Source organism: Podarcis gaigeae, assembly GCF_964106915.1.
Source record: "Podarcis gaigeae genome assembly, chromosome: 4".
Lineage (NCBI taxonomy): Eukaryota > Metazoa > Chordata > Lepidosauria > Squamata > Lacertidae > Podarcis > Podarcis gaigeae.
The window spans coordinates 32,601,708-32,621,922 of NC_139677.1; the positions used below are offsets into that span (position 1 = coordinate 32,601,708).

At 42.7% G+C, this 20,215-nt stretch overlaps 1 protein-coding gene across 1 annotated transcript in view; it reads right to left on the reverse strand.

The window, feature by feature from the left end:
* LOC310842765 (uncharacterized protein) overlaps nucleotides 1-20,215 on the reverse strand; it is a 60,609-nt gene that overhangs the window by 23,956 nt on the left and 16,438 nt on the right. Inside the window, exons 2-11 of the mRNA XM_083734904.1 lie at nucleotides 18,099-18,165; nucleotides 16,293-16,512; nucleotides 14,574-14,745; nucleotides 10,213-10,381; nucleotides 8,747-8,812; nucleotides 8,530-8,647; nucleotides 7,643-7,791; nucleotides 5,682-5,825; nucleotides 3,963-4,127; nucleotides 2,040-2,431 (exon numbers count right to left, since the gene is read on the reverse strand). Of these exons, the coding sequence (XP_083591030.1) occupies nucleotides 2,040-2,431; nucleotides 3,963-4,127; nucleotides 5,682-5,825; nucleotides 7,643-7,791; nucleotides 8,530-8,647; nucleotides 8,747-8,812; nucleotides 10,213-10,381; nucleotides 14,574-14,745; nucleotides 16,293-16,512; nucleotides 18,099-18,165 (1,662 nt within the window). The remainder of the gene's footprint in view (nucleotides 1-2,039; nucleotides 2,432-3,962; nucleotides 4,128-5,681; nucleotides 5,826-7,642; nucleotides 7,792-8,529; nucleotides 8,648-8,746; nucleotides 8,813-10,212; nucleotides 10,382-14,573; nucleotides 14,746-16,292; nucleotides 16,513-18,098; nucleotides 18,166-20,215) is intronic.

Consider the following 20,215-nt stretch of genomic DNA (forward strand, 5'->3'; position numbering starts at 1 on the left):
GTGACAGGGTGAGCTCCCGTTGCTCTTTCCCAGCTCCTGCCAACCTAGCAGTTTGAAAGCATGACAATGCAAGTAGATAAATAGGTACTGATGTGGTGGGAAGGTAAACGATGTTTCCGTGCGCTCTAGCTTCCGTCATGGTGTTGCATTACTCCAGAAGCAGTTTAGTCATGCTGCCCACATGACCCGGAAAGCTGTCTATGGACAAATGCCGGCTCCCTCGGCCTGAAGCGAGATGAGCGCCGCAACCCATAGTTGCCATTGACTGGACTTAACCATCCAGGGGTCATTTACCTTTTACCTTTACCTTACCCAAGGAGTATGCAGTGAGGGGGAGGAGTTCCCTCAGGCCTTGCTGGGTGATCGCAGCATGCACCTGGTAGCTGGCTCAGAAGATGGGAAAGCTGAAATACCTCCAGCAACCTACCTCACTGCCTGAACCTCATTGGTTTTGATTAATTTGGTTGAATCATTCTGAATATTCTCTAGTTGTTATATTTTAATAAATATAACCTGATACCCATCTAACTTGTCTCGAGTCTTATTGGGTGTGTTGGCAAATATAGTATATGTGATATTTTTTTTAAGGCATCATGGGGTCTTTTAAAGCCAGAAGGTAGAATAAATATACTCTAAAAAAAACAACAACCTAGCAACAACAAGAAGTTAAAACTTTAACTGCCACATTTCAGACAAGTTTCTAAAGTATTTTCAAAGGCAAATCCACAGAATGTGTGTTAAGAGTTGCCTAACCTTGATGTCAACAAGGCATTAATGATCATGGCTGTGGGACAACGGTCAGTTTTTGACAGGTCTAATTGATTGCTTAAAATTGATGTTACCATATCTCTTTCCGGGAGGATTGCAAAGTAGCTAGAGTTCTGCAAACAACTGCACTTTTTTTGTTGGCTATATCTCATTTCGGGTTTTAAAAGAACTCTTGGGTGAATGGCATCTTGTAAATTAGACAATTAGCTCTAAAACATCCTCTCTGGCTTTCTAATTGATATAGCTGCTCAGGTGCCTTCTTCCTCAACAATGCTTCAGATGTGGGTTTCGCAAAACCATCCACAATAGAGGCAGATATAAAAATTTCATAGGAATCAGTGTATTGTGCAAGTTAAATGAATTATTACATAATTACCACAAAATTATTTCACCTATAGAAATAATCACACAGTTGTAGAAAAAAAGATGATGCCACTTTCTAGTCTTACATATTTGGTTGAGATTTAAAACGTCAAATCTGGGCTTCCACGCTAGAGAATGCAGCCTCTAAAAATAGTGTGAAACATTACATATCATAGAGATACAGTTAAAGTGCTCATGAGTCTGCAAATGTTTGGCCATTTTGAAACATCATGCAAATAATCTTTTCAGAAGTGTAAAAAATAATTACCATCTAATAACTTCACTTAAAGTCACTCGTGTGATTTTTTTTTCTGCATTAAAGACTATGGCATTACAATTTAATTAAAATGTGAATAAATCACAGAGAATTCACACTCTTGCTTTTGCATCTGCTTACTGGTAAGACAATCCACCCCAAAAAATATGGTGCTCTCTTACTGCTTTTCTCCTTGGGAGATACCGTAATAATATGCATAGTATATGGAATTATCCTTTAAAAGGGGAACAAACAAGTACTGGACAAACGAAGCAGCTATTTAAGCTGTTCCAAGTGAGCCCTTATGTTTCAGGTTAAAACCTGACTACGTATAAAGTCTGCACATGGTAGGGGAAAACACAGTTTCCTTCACATTCGCTTCCTTCCTCTGTAAAACAATTTTTGGCTCAAGCATTCACATTTTGCCATTTGTCCAAGGAACTCACTGAACCAAACCAAAAGCTTCTTAGGTCCATGGCTGATCGCATCCTGGTAGAGAAGGCTCTTCCCAAGTGATCAAAAGTAGACATTCCTAGGGACCGCAACTCTCAAAAGCCGCTTTCTGGGGTTATTCATGCAGCACACTTGGAACCATGCCTTGCACCCATTGTTTGAACATGTTCAAGAGAACAGTGCATATGTGGTCTTGTTACAACCCTTCTGGTATCCAAGGAGAGTTAAAAAGTACTGGCAGCAAATGAAACTCAGAGGAAAGTGGTCTTCGGCTGGCTGGCATTTGGTACCGTAATTTTTTCCAAAACTTTGTTGATGCCCTTTGAGATTTCTCCGAAAGGCCTTCTTCCCACCTGAGCACTCCATGTTTTTGTTTAAGGTATTTTAATGATTCTGGCATGTTGTCATAGTCTTTAATTTTATCCAGCTCAATCAGTATCACTTTAACTCCATCCCGAATAAGAGCGCTGTACACTGCAATTTCATGCTCAGAGGTCAGTCTCTGTGTGCTGAAGCAGGATGAGTCCGGTACCAAGACGATGATCACTCTTCTGCATTGCTTCAGAGTTTCGTCAGCAACGCTGACCACCGCTGCATGTAAAGGAAGCATCAGTATAGGTTAACTAAGGAATCATATGTACAACTAAATTTGTTTATAAATTAAACATTAAGACCGTTTAGCTTTCAACATCTAATTCAGGAAAAGACATCTGAAGGCAGCCCTGTTTAGGGAAGCTTTTAATGTCTGATGGACTACTGTATTTTAATATTTTGTTGGAAGCCACCCAGAGTGGCTGGGGAAACCCAGCCAGATGGGCAGGGTATAAATAAATTATTATTATTATTATTATTATTATTATTATTATTATTATTATTATTCTCCCTCGGGTTACAGACACTTCAGATTACAGACTCTGCTAACCCAGAAATACTACCTCGGGTTAAGAACTTTGCCTCAGGATGAGAACAGAAATCGTGTGGTGGCAGCGGGAGGCCCCATTAGCTAAAGTGGTACCTCGGGTTAAGAACAATTTCAGGTTAAGAACGGACCTCCAGAACAAATTAAGTTCTTAACCCGAGGTACCACTGTATTATTATAGCAGTCAATTATGCAAACCCAGCCTTAGCCCTCATTTTTTTTGTCCCTGATCCTTATGGCAGGTAGAACAGGCAATATTGACAATTCTTACCTGACAGGTAACCCTCAGAAGAGGCTATGCATTTCCCATTCAGACTGACACAGGCGAGGGAAAGCAGAAGAAGAAATGATGTATGAAATGCATAGGTAAGAAAATAACCAGATGGTGTTACAAGCAGAGTGGACCACATTGTTGAAGGTTAAGACAAAGTGGTATTCAGGCAGGGGAATTCCACAGCCAAGAGGTCAGGGACAGAACCCTTTTTTAAAAAGTGAAGACAAAAGGAAGTCCTCAAGGCAGTACATGAAAGGTAGAGGTCAGGGAGACACAAGAGAAGGCAGAGGGATTATCACTGAAATATCCAAGAAGCAAGATGAAATGTCAAGAAAAAGGAAGAAAGTGGGTGAAGGAAAAGGCCTTAAACAATTATTGAGAAGGGATTGGGGTGGGCATTATGATGATCTAGAACCACAAATGTGGAGGAAAACCACATACACATTTAAATCAACACATGTAACTGTTGTATACAGAGTCAAGCTGTTAGTCCAATTAGCTCAGTCTTGTCTATGCAGGCAGCAGCTCTCCAGGGTTTCAGCAATCTTAGCCTACATGGAACTGCCAAAGATGCAAACTGGGACCTTCTGCATGCAAAGTATGGGCTCTAACCCACACATGGTTGAGCATTGCACCCCCAGCTTTTAAAGTGAAGTAAATAAAGTGGCTTGCGATGGGAGTGGTCTCCCATCCAGGCACTGACCAGAACCAAGCCTGCTTAGCTTCAGCAAGGTGGCTGAATAATGTATGCCCTCAGACATACATTGCTTCAGGACCATAGCTTGTACGTATCTGATCTTTTTAAATCGAGATGCCAAGGACCTTCTGCAAGCAGCTGAGATACAATCATAATTTCAAGTAGTTTACCACGGAGTTTGTCTCCGAACAATGCTCTGTCAAACGTAAACACACTTCTTTAATATACATACCTTGCCCTGGCAGATCGTCCCTTCCACATATAAAGAGCTTATAGCCACATTGCTTTTCTAAGACTTCAGGCAATGCTTTCAGGACAAAGATATCAGATGAATATGCACAGTTCGCTGAATTTTTGGGATACAACACATACGCATCGTAGAGCTTCCCGTCTGAAACTAGAGAAAGGAAAATGTAGTTTAAAAACATTGTGCTTTCTATGTTTTCCTAAAGGAAACAATATCTCATTCTTTGCTGGAGACTTAGTTACAGATAGGTATCTGAAGAAGTGTGCATGCACACGAAAGCTCATACCAAGAACTAACTTAGTTGGTCTTTAAGGTGCTACTGGAAGGAATTTTTTTTTGTTTTGGCTGGAGACTTAGTGTGTGAATCACCACTATGTGTTTGACTATATCAAATAAATAAATAAATAGAAACATTTATTTATTAGTTGTACCCTGCCCACTGGACTGGGTTGCCCCAGCTACTCTGGGTGGCTTCCAACAAGTCTGAGAAATTTTCACATATCTTTTTTTATACCATTAGCTGTTAAAAGGACCAAGAGACTAATAATACCAATGAAATCAAAATTACTCAGTATCCCAAAAGATTTAAGATCAAAGGTCCAGAGTCAGGGTACTTAAAAAAAAGAAGAAGAAGTATCTGCTTCTTATTAAACATATGCATGGTCTTCTAGATGTTGCTGAACAGCAAGCATAGCCAATGGTCAGTCACGGGAGCTGCATTCCAACAAGGTCTGGATGACCACAGCTGTATGATAAGGGTCGCTATACTATCACGGCCTCTCAGCTGAAACTAGGCAAAGCATTCCAATCCCTCCTTTTTATAAAAAGCATAGAGAGAAATGGCGAGTGAAACATAATCCCTCATGGAAGCCTGAAAGCATTGACTCCTTGTTACAGTGGTACCTTGGTTCTCAAACGCCTTGGTATTCAAAAAACTTGGAAACCAAACGCTGCAAACCTGGAGGTAAGTGTTCCAGTTTGTGAACTATTTTCAGAAGCCAAACATGCTCCATTTTGAGTGTTATGCTTCCAATTTGAGTGCCACACTTCCATTTTGAGTGTAACAATGAGCTCTGTTTTTTCTATTTATTTTGCATTTTTCTTTTTTGCGGCTTTTTTGTTTTGTTTTTGTGACTGTGTGGAACCCAGTTCAGTTACTGATTTATTGATTGACTGTGTGACTGCAGTATGTTTATTGCTTTCATTTTATGGATCAATGGTCACAATAGATAGTAAAATTCATGTTAAATTGCTGTTTTAGGATTGTTTTTTAAAAGTCTGGAACGAATTAATTCATTTGGCATTTCTTTTTATGGGAAAGCACGCCTTGGTTTTGGAACACTTTGGTTTTGGAATGGGCTTCCAGAACAGATAAAGTTTGAGAACCAAAGTACACTGTACAGTGGTACCTCAGGTTAAGAACTTAATTCGTTCTGGAGGTCCATTCTTAACCTGAAACTGTTCTTAACCTGAGGTACCACTTTAGCTAATGGGGCCTCCTGCCGCCGCCACGCAATTTCTGTTCTCACCCTGAAGTAACCTGAGGTACTATTTCTGGGTTAGCGGAGTCTGTAACCTGAAGTGTATGCAACCCGAGGTACCACTGTACAACAAAAATTTTAAATGATGGGGAGGGGAAACCCTTTTATTTCTCATTGACCACTAGATGGCATCAAGCTATTGAAAATACAGCAGCAAACTTACCTCCCTTAGCGAGAAGAACCTGGCAGGACTCCCGATACCAAAGCACAATGTCAACTTTGAAAAACTTGTAGATGAGCAGAGCTGCCAGCATAACAAGGAGCGGGGAAACAAGACCTCCAATCAAATAACCCTGAAAGTTCCGAGCTGTATTGGCAAAGGTAAAACAAGAAGTTAAAAAAAGCAAGGCAAATAAACAATGGTGCACAGTGATATGATGACAGGTGGCATAAGAAGTTTGTGCCCACATAAGAAGAGGACTCTGGATCAGGCCAATGGCCCACCCAGTCCAACATCCTGTTCTCACAGTGGCCAACCAGATGCCGGTGGGAAAACTTGCAAGCAGGAGTCAAGCCCAAGAGCACTCTCCCCTTCTGTGTTTGCAGCAACTGGTATTCAGAAGCACTGTTGACTCCAACTGCAAAGGCAAAGAATGGCAATCATGGCTAGTAACCCCTGATGGTCCTCTTCTCCATGAATTTGTCTCATCCTCCTTTTAAGCCATCCTGCTTGGTGGTCATCACTGCCTCCTGTAGAAGCAGGTTCCATAGTTTAGGTAAAGGTAAAGGTACCCCTGACCATTCGGTCCAGTCGTGGCCGACTCTGGGGTTGCGGCGCTCATCTCGCTTTACAGGCCGAGGGAGCCGGCGTACAGCTTCCGGGTCATGTGGCCAGCATGACTAAGCCACTTCTGGTGAACTAGAGCAGCGCACAGAAACGCCGTTTACCTTCCCGCCAGAGTGGTACCTATTTATCTACTTGCACTGGCGTGCTTTCGAACTGCTAGGTTGGCAGGAGCAAGGACCAAGCAACGGGAGCTCACCCCGTCGCGGGGATTCGAACTGCCGAACTTCCGACCGGCAAGCCCAAGACTCAGTGGTTTAACCCACAGTGCCACCCGTGTCCCTTAGTTTAACTATGTGTGAATAGTTGTCTTTTCTCTGTCTTGAATCTTCTAATGTTCACCTTCATTGGATGTCTCCAGCCTCTCGCCTTATGAGAAAACGTATTCAATTTCTCCACATAATTTTCACCTAAACTTAAAAGTCCCAGCTGCTGCAATGTTCTATCATAGGGGAATTGCTCCACCCCCTTGATCATTCTGCTTCTCCTTTTCTGAACTTTTTCCAACTCTACAATTTCAATTTTGAGGTGAGGAGACCAGGACTGTAACGGTGGTGTGCAGTCAGTGGACTAGGGGGACAAGGCTAGTCCCCGAAGTGTTCCTGGTAAATTAAGAGTAAAGGTAAAGGGACCCCTGACCATTTGGTCCAGTCGTGACCGACTCTGGGGTTGTGGCGCTCATCTCACTTTATTGGCCGAGGGGGCTGCCGTGCAGCTTCCTGGTCATGTGGCCAGCATGACTGAGCCGCTTCTGGCAAACCAGAGCAGCACACGGAAACACCATTTACCTTCCCGCCAGAGTGGTACCTGTTTATCTACTTGCACTTTGACGTGCTTTCGAACTGCTAGGTGGGCAGGAGCAGGGACCGAGCAACGGGAGCTCACCCCGTCGCGGGGATTCAAACTGCCGACCTTCTGATCGACAAGTCCTAGGCTCTGTGGTTTAACCCACAGCGCCACCCGCATCCCTAAATTAGAGTATTAAAGTATTAAAGCGTGGCACCTCCTTCCCAAAGCCCAGGAAGTTTGTGCCCAGCTTGGAGGGGGTGGCATGATAATCCCACAGGGTCCAGGAGCCTTCCAGCCAACTTCCCAAAGCCCACCCGGCTGCTTTCAGCATTTGATTTTCACCACCCTGTGGACACCTATGACTACAATCCTTTCCCATAATATCGCCTGCGCAAATAGAAGCATTTCTTTTTAAAAATTCTGAAACAAATGTTATCAAGCGTGTTTCTGATGCCTGCTTTGTCCCTTCACTTGTTGCACTAGCTGTGTGTACAACAGAAAACCACACAACATGAGGCTGCACAACACCATCTTATACGTAAAAAACTTACCTGGAGGTTTTAGCATGATGTATACAACTCTTGGAGCAGTTCTAATAGACCATACAGTGCAGAAGTATTTTTGGTAGTGTTTAGGTTTCACTACAGAAATATTAAACTTTTCTCTCACTAGCTGAAGTTCTCCATTAGGTGACTTATCCCTGGTGGCATAAAAAAAGCAGAAAAAAATAAGAAACATGAAAGTTTAACAGGGCTGATTTGTATGATGTTGTGTCACACTTTTCTTGAACAAAGCTACAAGGATTAACGATAGAGAAACGGTGCTTAAATGTTGGGGGGAATTATTAAATTTCCTGGTTTCAGCAAAAAGTCACGTTCCTTCAGTTTCACTATGAATCATACCAGTATCCAAATTACACAGAAGACGGCCTTCTTAGTGACTGCTCCCAGACTTTGCAACTCCCTCCCTAGAGACGTTAGACTGGTTCCCTTCTTGTTATCCTTCTGCCATCAGGTGACTACTTCCTTGTTCCAACAAGGGAATTGGGAATTGGCTGCTTTTAATGAAAGAGCTGTGGTGCCATGCTGTTTTTTTTATTGTAATTAGCTGTTTGATTTTAATAGAATATATATTCTAACAATGCTTAATTGTTTTTAATGGTTGTTGTTTTTTAAAATATGTTTTTAGCTGTTCTTATTTTTACCTGTATGCCACCTGTATTTCCTCTCAGGGGAAAACAGGCAGAGTATAAATAAAAGTATAATAATAATTATAAAATTAATCCTTGATAATTGGTCGGGCGACACTGTCCACAACATTTGGAAAGCACCATATTAGATATCATGCCGCCTTACAATGATTTCAATGTCTAGTCCCATCAAGTAACCCCCAACTTGTCCTAATTCCAAAGACCAAAGGAAATTGAGTTAGTATTTACAGAGACTGGGTGAGTGTTGCTTTTAAATCCCGAGTAGAGTTATCCTCAAGGTTCCAGGATACATATGGTTCATCCCAAATACCCGACGAGGCATTACAGGTCACGGCAATACTGGACCCTAAAAACATGAAAGAATAATTGCAAATAACAGAAACTGTTAGGATGTAGTTTAGGACCATGAAAAAATAGTTTCATATTAAGTGCAGTAGTTGCTTACCAAGTTCTACTTCAACTGAATTATTGTTTGGATAAATGATGTCCAGCGGTATTCTCTTCGGAGGCGCTAACAATGGAAAGAAATGTTAACAGAAACAACAAATCATCATTGCACAATCTATTACACGTTGCTCTGCTAAGAAGTTCTTGATATTATTTTCTTGTTACTGCGGACTGTCGTCCATTAGCAACCATTTATTTCACTACTCATTGGAAAAAGCCGCTTCATGGTGCATATCCAGATACAAGCAAAACATTTACTGGCAGCCTAGAAACAAAGGTTTATACCTAGTGGTTGCACCAACAGATGGCAGCTTGCACAACCAATCTTCCCCTTCACCTCCTGAAAAGCCTTCCCAGACAACCCTCTGAAGAGGATTTTTCAAGGAACTGCAGGGGGTGGGAGACTGATTGGTGCAAGCTGCCTTCACTTGTGTAATTGCTGGCTACAATCCAAAATATTTGCATCTTGACCGGACATTACATGCAAGTACATCACAAATGCTATTAATGCTATTAATCAGACTATGAACAAAATCAGACTATCTTGATGCAAACATTCTGCACATTTATGTCACAATACTTTTCATTACGATTCAACACTCCTCTCTAGAAAAGACGGACTTTTGAAACCTAACGTAGATACGCTTAACTGAACATTAATTCCAAAAGCGGCCAGAGTCAAATACCACTTTAAGTGTTCAACAGATCCAGAAGCAGCATGGGAGTAAAAGGACAAAAGAATACAAAAACAAAAATATGATCTTGCCCAGTGCTGTTCTGGAACAAATCACGTTTGTCTCAACAATGCATTTATGATGCATTTGTGGTATTATTAGATAACCTACATTCTGTAGCTTACCAATAGTATTTTCAGGAAAACTCGGAGATGTGGCAGACCTAACCAATAAAGTATCAAGAAGCAAATATATATATTAACTTCTTTATACCCCATCTTTCAGGATATAAACTCTTCCAAAGCATTTTACAAATAAAACTAAACTACATTTTAAAAGCCCCACAAATATCTGCATGTAAGATGTCATCAGGGTTCTTGACACAGGGCAGCTGGCAAAAAGGAATAGTTTTCTTATTTGCTGATACGTGGACTTGTACAATGGCAGCTAGCTCCCATTGGGACTGAGGGAGCAGAAGGGACGAAGGCCAACAGTAGGTAAAACCACAAGCCAATGACAGGCAATGCCAACAAATTCTGTTTGTCCCCATCCTCCCCTGCTAAGAAATCTCAACCCTGAGATTAAGGAGGAGGAAGCAGAGGATGTGGTCTGGATGCAAGGAAGAAGGAAGGCAGGTGGTCTTAAGGGAATGAAGGCTGAATTAGTGGGACAGTGTCCCATTTGCTCTAATGGACCAGCCGCAACTGAACTGGTAGGAGTGGGGAGGGAAAGTCTAGCCAGAGCAGGCTGGGAAGTGGTCTTTCCCTGCTTCCCTCTTACACAAACTTACCAAAAAGAGTTAGACTAATGGCACGAGATACATTCAATTGCCTTCCCAGATAGGTGTATGTCAGCTGGCATATATACACTCCTTTGTCTTTCTCCGTTGCATTTTTAATTGCAAGGAAATCCTCAAAATGGCTAAATCGCCCATCTTCAGGTAATCCAGGAGTGCATGCCTGAAATATAAAAAGAGGCAAGAAAAATATTATTAAAAGCTGAAGGCAACAAACTTAGTTCATTTACAGAACCCAAACACAGACTGGCACAATAAAAAGCGGAGAAATGTAATCCACAGAATGTAGACTCACAAAGCTAAGGACAACTGTTGGGAGGGAATGGAGAGTTGCAAATAAGGATTTATCTCCATGCACAAAAGGTATTATTAGCAAGGTATTATTATCATTCACGCCTGCTTCTTGGGAGAAAAGCAATGACAAACCTAGACAGCATCTTAAAAAACAGAGACATCACCTTGCTGACAAAGGTCCGTATAGTTAAAGCTATGGTTTTCCCAGCAGTGATGTATGGAAGTGAGAGCTGGACCATAAAGAAGGCTGATCGCCGAAGAATTGATGCTTTTGAATTATGGTGTTGGAGGAGACTCTTGAGAGTCCCATGGACTGCAAGAAGATCAAACCTCTCCATTCTGAAGGAAATCAGCCCTGAGTGCTCACTGGAAGGACAGATCATGAAACTGAGGCTCCAGTACTTTGGCCACCTCATGAGAAGAGAAGACTCCCTGGAGAAGACCCTGATGTTGGGAAAGACTGAGGGGTACAAGGAGAAAGGGACGACAGATGACCAGATGGTTGGACAGTGTTCTCGAAGCTACAAACATGAGTCTGAACAAACTGTGGGATGCAGTGGAAGACAGGAGTGCCTGGCATGCTCTGGTCCATGGGGTTACGAACAGTCGGACATGACTAAACGACTAAACAACAACATTATCATTCATGGAGTGGGGGAGATTGGTTCAGAACCTTCCCAGGCTTCAGGTACCTAGTGGTTCAAATAACCAGAAACCTCAACAAACTATACCTCCACAATTACAAGTCCCTGTGGTGACAAATCAACAGAGACTTGAGGAATGGAACAACACCAATTTCACCCTCTCAGACAAAATAGAGAAAAAACTGCACTCATTTATTTTCTCACACAAAAAGCCAAGAATAAGCCCCAAATACCTGTACCTCCCCTCCTCCGAAGGAGGATGGGGAATCCCCAACATAGAATCATATTACATCACTGTATATTCAAGAAGACGAGACGAAACAATGGGTCCACTTGGGAGAGAGATCCATCAAAATCATCCCCACAGCAACATACCCATTTCTCCAAAACAAACTAAAGAAAATCCCCACAACACTGAACAGGTTCCCACAGTCCATGTTTAAAGCATAGAAGGGGAAAGTATGATCTCTGCAGGCAGCTGGATCGAGGCAGGTCGGAGCTGCTGATTCTTCTAAACCTGTCAGCACCCTTCAACATGGTCGATCACAAACTCCTGGACCACCGCCTTGCCGACGTGGGGATCCAGGGCACAGTCCTTCAATGGCTGTGCTCGTTTCTCTCTGGTTGGGGACAGAAGGTGGCGCTTGGGGGGGAATTGTCATCGCGCCACTCCTTGGTGTGTGGAGTACCTCAGGGTGCGATACTCTCCCCAATGCTTTTTAACATCTTTATGCGCCCCCTCGCCCAGCTTGTCCGGAGTTTTGGGCTGGGTTGCCATCAGTATGCCGATGACACCCAACTCTATCTGTTGATGGATGGCCATCCTGACTCGGCCCCAGACACACTGACCAGATGTCTGGAAGCTGTGACTGGATGGTTACGTGGGAGCTGGTCTCCTTCGAAAATAGAGGTCCTCTGGCTGGGAAGGGACGATATGGGATTGAGGGGGCAACTCCCATCTCTTGCGTGGGTGCAATTAGTGCCAGCACCGTCCGTTAAGAGTTTGGGTGTAATCTTCGATACCTCCCTCTCTATGGAGGCGCAGATTACAGCACAACAAAGGCGGCATTTTTTCATCTCCGCCAAGCTAAGCAGTTGGCTCCTTATCTCTCTCGCCCTGACCTAGCCACTGTGATCCATGCGACGGTCACCTCCAGACTGGATTATTGAAACTCGCTCTACATGGGGCTGCCCTTGAGACTGACCCAGAAACTCCAGCGGGTGCAGAATGCCGCGGCGAGACTCCTTATGGGGTCTTTGCTGTGAGATCACATTCATCCGGTACTATACCAGCTGCACTGGCTCCCGGTGGAGTACAGGATCAGGTTTAACGTGCTGGTTTTAACCTTTAAAGCCCTATACGGCCTAGGACCCTCGTACCTACGGGACCGCCTCTCCTGGTATGTCCTACAGAGGAACTTACGGTCTGCAAATAAATACATCCTGAAGGTCCCAGGCCACAGAGAGGTTAGGCTGGCCTCAGCTAGAGCCAGGGCTTTCTCGGCTGCGGCTCCGATCTGGTGGAATGCTCTGTCACAAGAGACTAGTGCCCTGCGGGACCTGACATCTTTCCACAGGGCCTGCAAGACAGAGCTGTTCCACCAGGCCTTTGGTCAGGGTGCAGCCTGACTCCCTCCTCTTGCAATCTGCACAGAATTTTGCTTAACGGTTGCCATCAATTTGATTTTAATTATTTTTTATAATGAAATGTTTTTAGAATATTGGATTATTTGATTGTTGTTATCCAACCTGAGCCCGGCTTCGGCTGGGGAGGGCGGGATATAAATAAAAATAATAATAATAATAATAATAATAATAATAATAATTATTATTATTATTATTATTATTATTATTATTATGTAGGCAAATTATTCCCATTCCCACTAACCCCCCTGGCCTATCGCCAACTATTCCAACATGCAGCACAAAACCCCCAGATAAAAACCTGGCAAGCCATATGCCTACCCTGTCTAAAAGACTTCTACAAAAATGGCAAACCCATACCAACACAATAAATACAAGACAAACTAGGGGACACCCAAATACCTTAGCTAACACATCATCAACTACATGCCTTCTTAAACAATCCAGCAGTAAAATCAGCAGCCACAAGGCCCTTGACCTCCTTCAAAAAGCTTCTGACAGCCGAGGGACACGGTAAAGGGATGGTATCCACAATATACAAAATACTGCTCCAAAATCCCACAAACCCCCTTGACACAATCAAAGAACAATGGGAGCGGGACATAGGCTCTGAAATTAACTCCATGTTAATGGAGAAATGTTAAAAGAAATAACATTATTTCTTTTTTTACAGCACAAATGGCTAGTGAAAAATGTTGACGTGTAGATGTTGACTGTCTTTATCTTTTCCACTGCTGTCTTCTTTTAATCTCTTTTACTATTAAAACCATTTAAAATAATTAAAATCACTGTTAACTGTTTTAATGGATCATTTTAGTATTTCTTGTGAACCACTTAGATGTTTTCATAATTTTTTTATTTTAAAAAAAAAAGGTGGGAACAAACTATTCTTAGCATCTGATACTTAAAAGATTTCAAAAAAGTTTGTTCTCGAGTGTGTATGCACTGGATTACAGTTATCTCTCTCTCACACAGTTTCTTAAGATGTCAGGGGGGTGGACATCCTTCCTTCCTCTTAGAGTAAAAATTGGAACAATTTACATGTTCCCAGCTGCACCTTCTTAGCAGTTACCTTTGCTTGTCTTAGCATAGTTTGCTTTGTTCATATATTTATATTCATGTATGATATGCTCCATGTATTTTTGTTCATTTTTTTTCATATTTTAAAACTACTTGGGGGGGGATAGGCGTCTTACTAGCCAAAAGCCACATGTGCCATATTTTCAAGTTTGTATCAGAAAACAGTATGAATTGCTCATCCAGCAACAACCATGCCATCTCTCACCAGCAGAGGGAGAGAAGGGAAGCAGGACTATCCCACTGGCCCTACTGAGACATCAGCAACGTTTGGCTCATCTTTTCCTTAAACCAGGTACGAGGAACCTTTGGCCCTCCAGATGTTGTTACACTACAAACTCACATCAACCCCAGCAAACATAAGCAATAGCCAGGGGTGATGGGAGCAGCAATTCACCAACACCTAAGGGGTCAAAGCTTCCCCAACCCCTGCCTTAAACTATTCCTATTTCAGCTGGTTGTTATTAGAACTTGATGGCCTATATCTAGTGATTGAGTTTGCTGTCTTCCTCCTCCTCGTTTTTGTGCTGTGTCTTCTAAATTGTAATGTTTCATGCAAGACCCACAGAAGGTTCTCCACAACCAAATATGGCCCACCACTTGAATGTGGTTCCCCACCTCTGATTTAGGGAAAAAAAGATACCGCCAATAAGATAAAACATTCAAAAGGCTGTTATCACACAGAAAGACACCAACCTTGGACCACTGAAGTGGAGTCCTTTCACTTTCAAAATTCTGGAGGTCAGGACACTTTAGCTTCCCAGTATTATGCAAATGTATTCTTTGTGGATAAACGTAATTTCTATTAAAGCATAAACCATCATCGTTCTTGAAAACACGGAGCTCCTTCCTATCTCTTGTTGAATTTCTGTTATGAAAAAAAAGGGATATCAGTACATCTATTAATTATTAAGAGATACCCACAGGATACTGGCATTATGTTAGCATTTAATGATTAGAAAACCATCATGAGAATAACCGGATCTGGATGCACTTTTTAGAATAGTAAGATGTGGAATTGGATCACAATTCAGCAGACAAGAACCAACTCAAAATAATAATACTCTAGAAGTGTCTGGCTGTTTATTGTTAGTTTGTTGTTCAATGAAGTAGAAGAAGAAAATAAATGAAGGACAGAATATAAAAATGTGTAAGGGATGGCTTAAGAGGCAACATTGTGGCCAGGAGGTTTGGTTTCATGGTGTTCATAAAATGCCAGAATTAGCTGGAATAACATGATGTAACAGTTCTAAAAAAATTATTGGGGGAAAACAAAAACAATCCTTTTGTTTATATTGGATTGTAGCCAGTGCTGCCATTTCACATGCACTACAGACCTCCACTTGTGCAACAGAGCTTCCCGTTGCGGACCCTGTGGGGCAGAATTTGGGGTGCACAGAAAGAAGTCGCCTCACTGTGCACCACTTACAGAGATACTTACTTTTGCATCTTGCTCTTTTTTCCAAGAATTGTATTTTATAGCCTGAAAACTATAGGTTGTTAGGTTATTAGGCTGAGGTCATGTTCAGATGGCCAACTTCACAAATCATGGCTGAAGCCACATAGAAACATGATGGCTGCCTGCTAATCCCTTCTCCCATCCCTCTGCATCATGCATCTTTCCGCAGGGCCTGCAAGACGGAGCTGTTCTGCCAGGCCTTGGATTGGGGTTCAGTCTGATTCGTTTCTTTTTGTATAAGAACAAGCATTAAAGAGGCCTCCTAGCCCGCCCACAGGTCCTTTATAAGACCAGTAGTAACAGTTGGCCCTGGAGAATATTAACCACTCTTAATTTTACCCATGGACTCCCATCTGTCCAGATTTTAATTTCCTTTGAACTAATTTTACGATGTATTTTAATTAATTGATTGCCTGTTTTTATGTTCTTATGTTCTTTGTATACTGTGTTAGTTTTATGATGGTAGCCGCCCTGAGCCCGAATCCAGCCAGGGCGGGCGGGGTACAAATAAAATATTATTATTATTATTATTATTATTATTATTATTATTATTATTATTATTACCTTCTGAGCAAAGAGCATGGATTGCATTCAGCAACAGTTCCCTGTTATCTCCAAACGGTGTGCATCAAGCTTTAAAGAAATTACAGTGACTGGAGAGAAATAAAACTTACCTCCTGTATCAATTTTACTAAACACATAGGGGGGGAAAATGTAGTTGACTCCAATGCATGTTTTATTTCAAAGAAGTCTCAGCAGGGTTTATACACAGCCTGCAGATTGCTTCTCACTTCAACATTACACAACTGAAGCCCCCCAAAAATTGTTAAGACAAAACGGGCAAAATTCTAAATTTATGTTTCCCTATCGTTGCTGAACTCACTCATGTCAGAACTATAGAACCTAACAGCTACTTTCAATTGAGAAAAAAACCCATGAACTTTGCAGAAACTTACTGAATGCGACACTCATAAAATCCGGAGTCTTCTATCTTTGCAGGGCTAAACCAAAGCCTGTCTCCTCGTTGATGGATCCTGGAGTAGTTATCTGTAGTTATGGGTATATCACTACCGTTTATGTGCCAAGTCACAGAGTAATTCGATTGTTTCGAAGACAGCAGCGGACAGCAGATGACCCCAGGCTCCCCTGCACGCACATTGGTCGCTAAGCGTACACCTAATGAGTAAATCGCATATAATGTGTGACAAATGATGTACTTTGCTAGTGCAAACAGACACACTTGCAGTAAGCCTGAAAATTCACAACACAGCTCCCCATCATTCCACTGTGTGCCAACTCATTTGTGCCAACTTTGCCTTTCTTCCTTGCGCCTTGCAATTAGCAACGCTGCCCAAACTTACTATCTAGCTGGCACGAACTCATCCAACTAGTAGTATGAACTTGTCCCATGAATGCTCGGATGCATTATGAAACTAACAGCACTTCCGTGCCACAAATCATTCTCCGGCTCCAACTGAATCTGAGGTGGTGCATTGTCAGGTTACCCGCATCTTCCCCTGTATTCCCCACTCCAAACCCAAGGTGGAAAACTGTCTCCTTCTATTTATCTGGCAACTGCTGCAGCTGGAAAATCTGACTGGAGGCTTTTGAGAAAGGCTCCCTTCCTTTAGCCTGGAACGTGGGAAGACTGCAAGCAACAGATAAGGCAGCCTTGGAAGGGCAGGATTGTTATTTGACCCTGTTTCATTCCCAAACAGCCAAATCCTAATCACGTCTACTCAGGAGCAAGGTTTACTCCAACGTAGGTAGGGTTAGGATTGCAGGCACAGAGAATGCCACAGGGCCCTAATGTGGAATTGGGGGGGGGGGAGCGTGTGGAGAAGTCAAGTTTACTGAGCCAAGGGAGGGGGCGCATATATGAGTATCTGCAAATCACAGCTTGTGCGACGCAGCTCTCAGAATTTTAGAAATGCAAGCATAACACTATGCAATACACGTCTGATACATTCTTAATGCAAAACTGGCAAGATTTAATTGAGAATGCAATTCAGCTTCTTAACAAAAACACAAAGAAGAGCCCAGGAAGCCAATTCCGCACCCCATTCGTTATCAAACAAAATATAATCGCTGGTGATGTAAAATACGGCAATTTAATATAATCTTGAGTGTTGGCGCATCTGCTGCTTCTTTAAGAGTTTTGAGATGAGAGGAATTTTGCTTGAGATTTTCTAGAATGGTTCATGAGACGTTCACCTCTGAATATTGCATTCTTTGAGCAAAGTAAGACGCATTACAGTATCAAAATATATACAGGCAACAGCCAGTATGACGGTATATATAAAACATAAAATTAAAAGGTTTTTTGAAAAATAAATGGGTTTAAGAACAGCTCTTCCCATTTTTGTTGGGGAAAGTGCTGCATTTTGAGAAACTGCAACCCCAGTTGACTTATACATCATGGTGGGCGGAGGGAGAGATAGAAAACTGTGATGGATGTTCATCACTTGACTATAGGTTAACTAGTGATGCATGTACACACAAGTGAAGTGCTACAGACTACAGACACAGCCTTCATATTCCCTCATATGCACTGCATTCTCAGTGTAATTAAGCAAGCAGGCAGAAATAAAGTAAGAGCTATGCATCTGCAAAATAACACAAACAAACCAGCCCCTCATGGAAGCGGCACTTATATTTGTGTAACTTTGTGGAGAAACTAGATGGGAGTATGATTACATCCACCGTGGTGTAGCTAAAGCAAGCAAGCAAACAAACAAATTTGAAACATAAATTTGACTTACAAATACTGGATGAAGAATAAGCCAGACAGATCCAGCATAAGAGCTGCAACGCAGATATCATCTTCTGCTGGCAAAGGAAAGGAAAGATATTCAGGTCTGCAATAGCTTTCTAAAATTCTCTGCTACAGCCAAAGTTTTCACAGTATGTATAAAGGAGGAAGGATGACATATCCGATGCTAGGACTATTGCATTTAGAAGAGAGTCAAATAAACCACAAAAATAAGTCCACAAAAATTACTAGCGCAGCTACACTTACCTACCAGCCATCAGTAGTGTAAAAGAAGAAACATTTCGTAAAGAGCCCTATTTGATCACCTGGTGTATGAAATGAATTTGGTTTCAGATCCTGGACCCTTTGTGTGTCCTTAGACCAGTTACCATCTCTCAGTCTAATTTACATCAGAGGGTTGAAAGGGTTTTTAAAAAGTGATACTCCCCACCGAGCAAACGGCTATTTGAAAGTTCATGTTAAGCTTGGCTTCTGCCATACCAATCTATATGCATTCACAAATTGAGATATATCAGTAATTTCCAGGCTGCATCAACAGCTCAACCATTGCCACAATCATTTTCAGCAAGAAAACAGACTACTGAAACCCCATTTACAGAAACACAGGAAATTTCTTAGCTCTTTGCTGAGTGGTTTAGGTACACAGGAACCTGAACACATACTCTACAGCAGATTTTCCCAAGCTAACTCGCATCAGCCCCAGTCAGCACAGCCAAAGACTGGGGCTGGTGTGAGTTGTGATCCAACACATCTGGAGGGCACCAGGTTGAAAAACACTACCTCGGAAGAAGTACCATATTTTTCGCTCTATAGGACACACTTTTTCCCCTCCAAAAAAGAAGGGGAAATGTGTGTGCGTCCTATGGAGCGAATGCAGGCTTTCGCTAAAGCCTGGAGAGCGAGGGGGTCGGTGTGTACCGACCCCTCTCGCTCTCCAGGCTTCAGGCAGCTATCCACAAGCCTTCGGAGCACAGCAGGAGTTCCCACCAGGCTCAGAAGGCTTGCGGATAGCAGCAAGCTCCGGGAGCGAAGACGAGGTTGCACGCAACCTCGCCTTCGCTCCCGGACCCATTCTGGGGGCTGGGGTGGGGGGAAGAGTTTGAATTTGATATCCCGCTTTATCACTACCCTAAGAAGTCTCAAAGCGGCTAACATTCTCCTTTCCCTTCTCCCCCACAACAAACACTTTGTGAGGTGAGTGGGGCTGAGAGACTTCAGAGAAGTGTGACTAGCCCAAGGTCACCCAGCAGCTACATGTGGAGGAGCGGAGCCGCGAACCCGGTTCACCAGATTACGAGACTACCGCTCTTAACCACTACACCGCCGCTCCTGGACCCGTTCTGGGGGCTGGGGTTGGGGGACGCTCGGGCTGAAGCAAAACGAAGCCAAGACAGCAAGCGGGATGCTGTCTTGGCTTCTTTGCTCTTTGGGGCTGGGGGGGAAATAATTTTTTTTCTTTATTTCCCCCCTAAAATCTAGGTGCGCCCTATGGTCCAGTGCGCCCTATAGAGCGAAAAATATGGTACTGCCACGAACAACATTCCACAGCTGATCATGACACTTCCCTGCATTAGCTCCTACCCAATATTCCATATTCAGAAGAGCTGCAAATGTGCTGCATGGGAGATTTCAAGTCTTTGCTTTTTCTGGGAGAAAGTAGTGATCACTGCTAAACATGCTGTATATACTTTGGGCAGTTTGGCAGTTTCTTCACGAGTTTGGCCTTCATGACCTCCAACATTTCTCTGATGTAAACAGATACATCCCCGCCAACATTTCTCCAATGAAAATAGGGACATCCAGGGCTGTTTTTCTAGAAAAAGTGGTGCTGGAACTCACCACAAACACCCCCCTTGTTCTCTTAGAACAGCCATGGCACCCACCTGAGAAGTGCCAGAACTCAGTTCTGGTGAGTTCTGGCTATAAAAGCCCTGGGCATGTCCTATATCCTCCAACATTTCTCCAATGGAAATAGGGACGTCCTAAGGAAAAGGACATTTCAGGATCAAATCAGAAACCGGTATGGCTTCTGTAAATCCAGGACTGTTCCTGGAAAATAGGGATACTCGGAAGACCTATTCTCCTTGGAATAAATTCTGCTAGCAT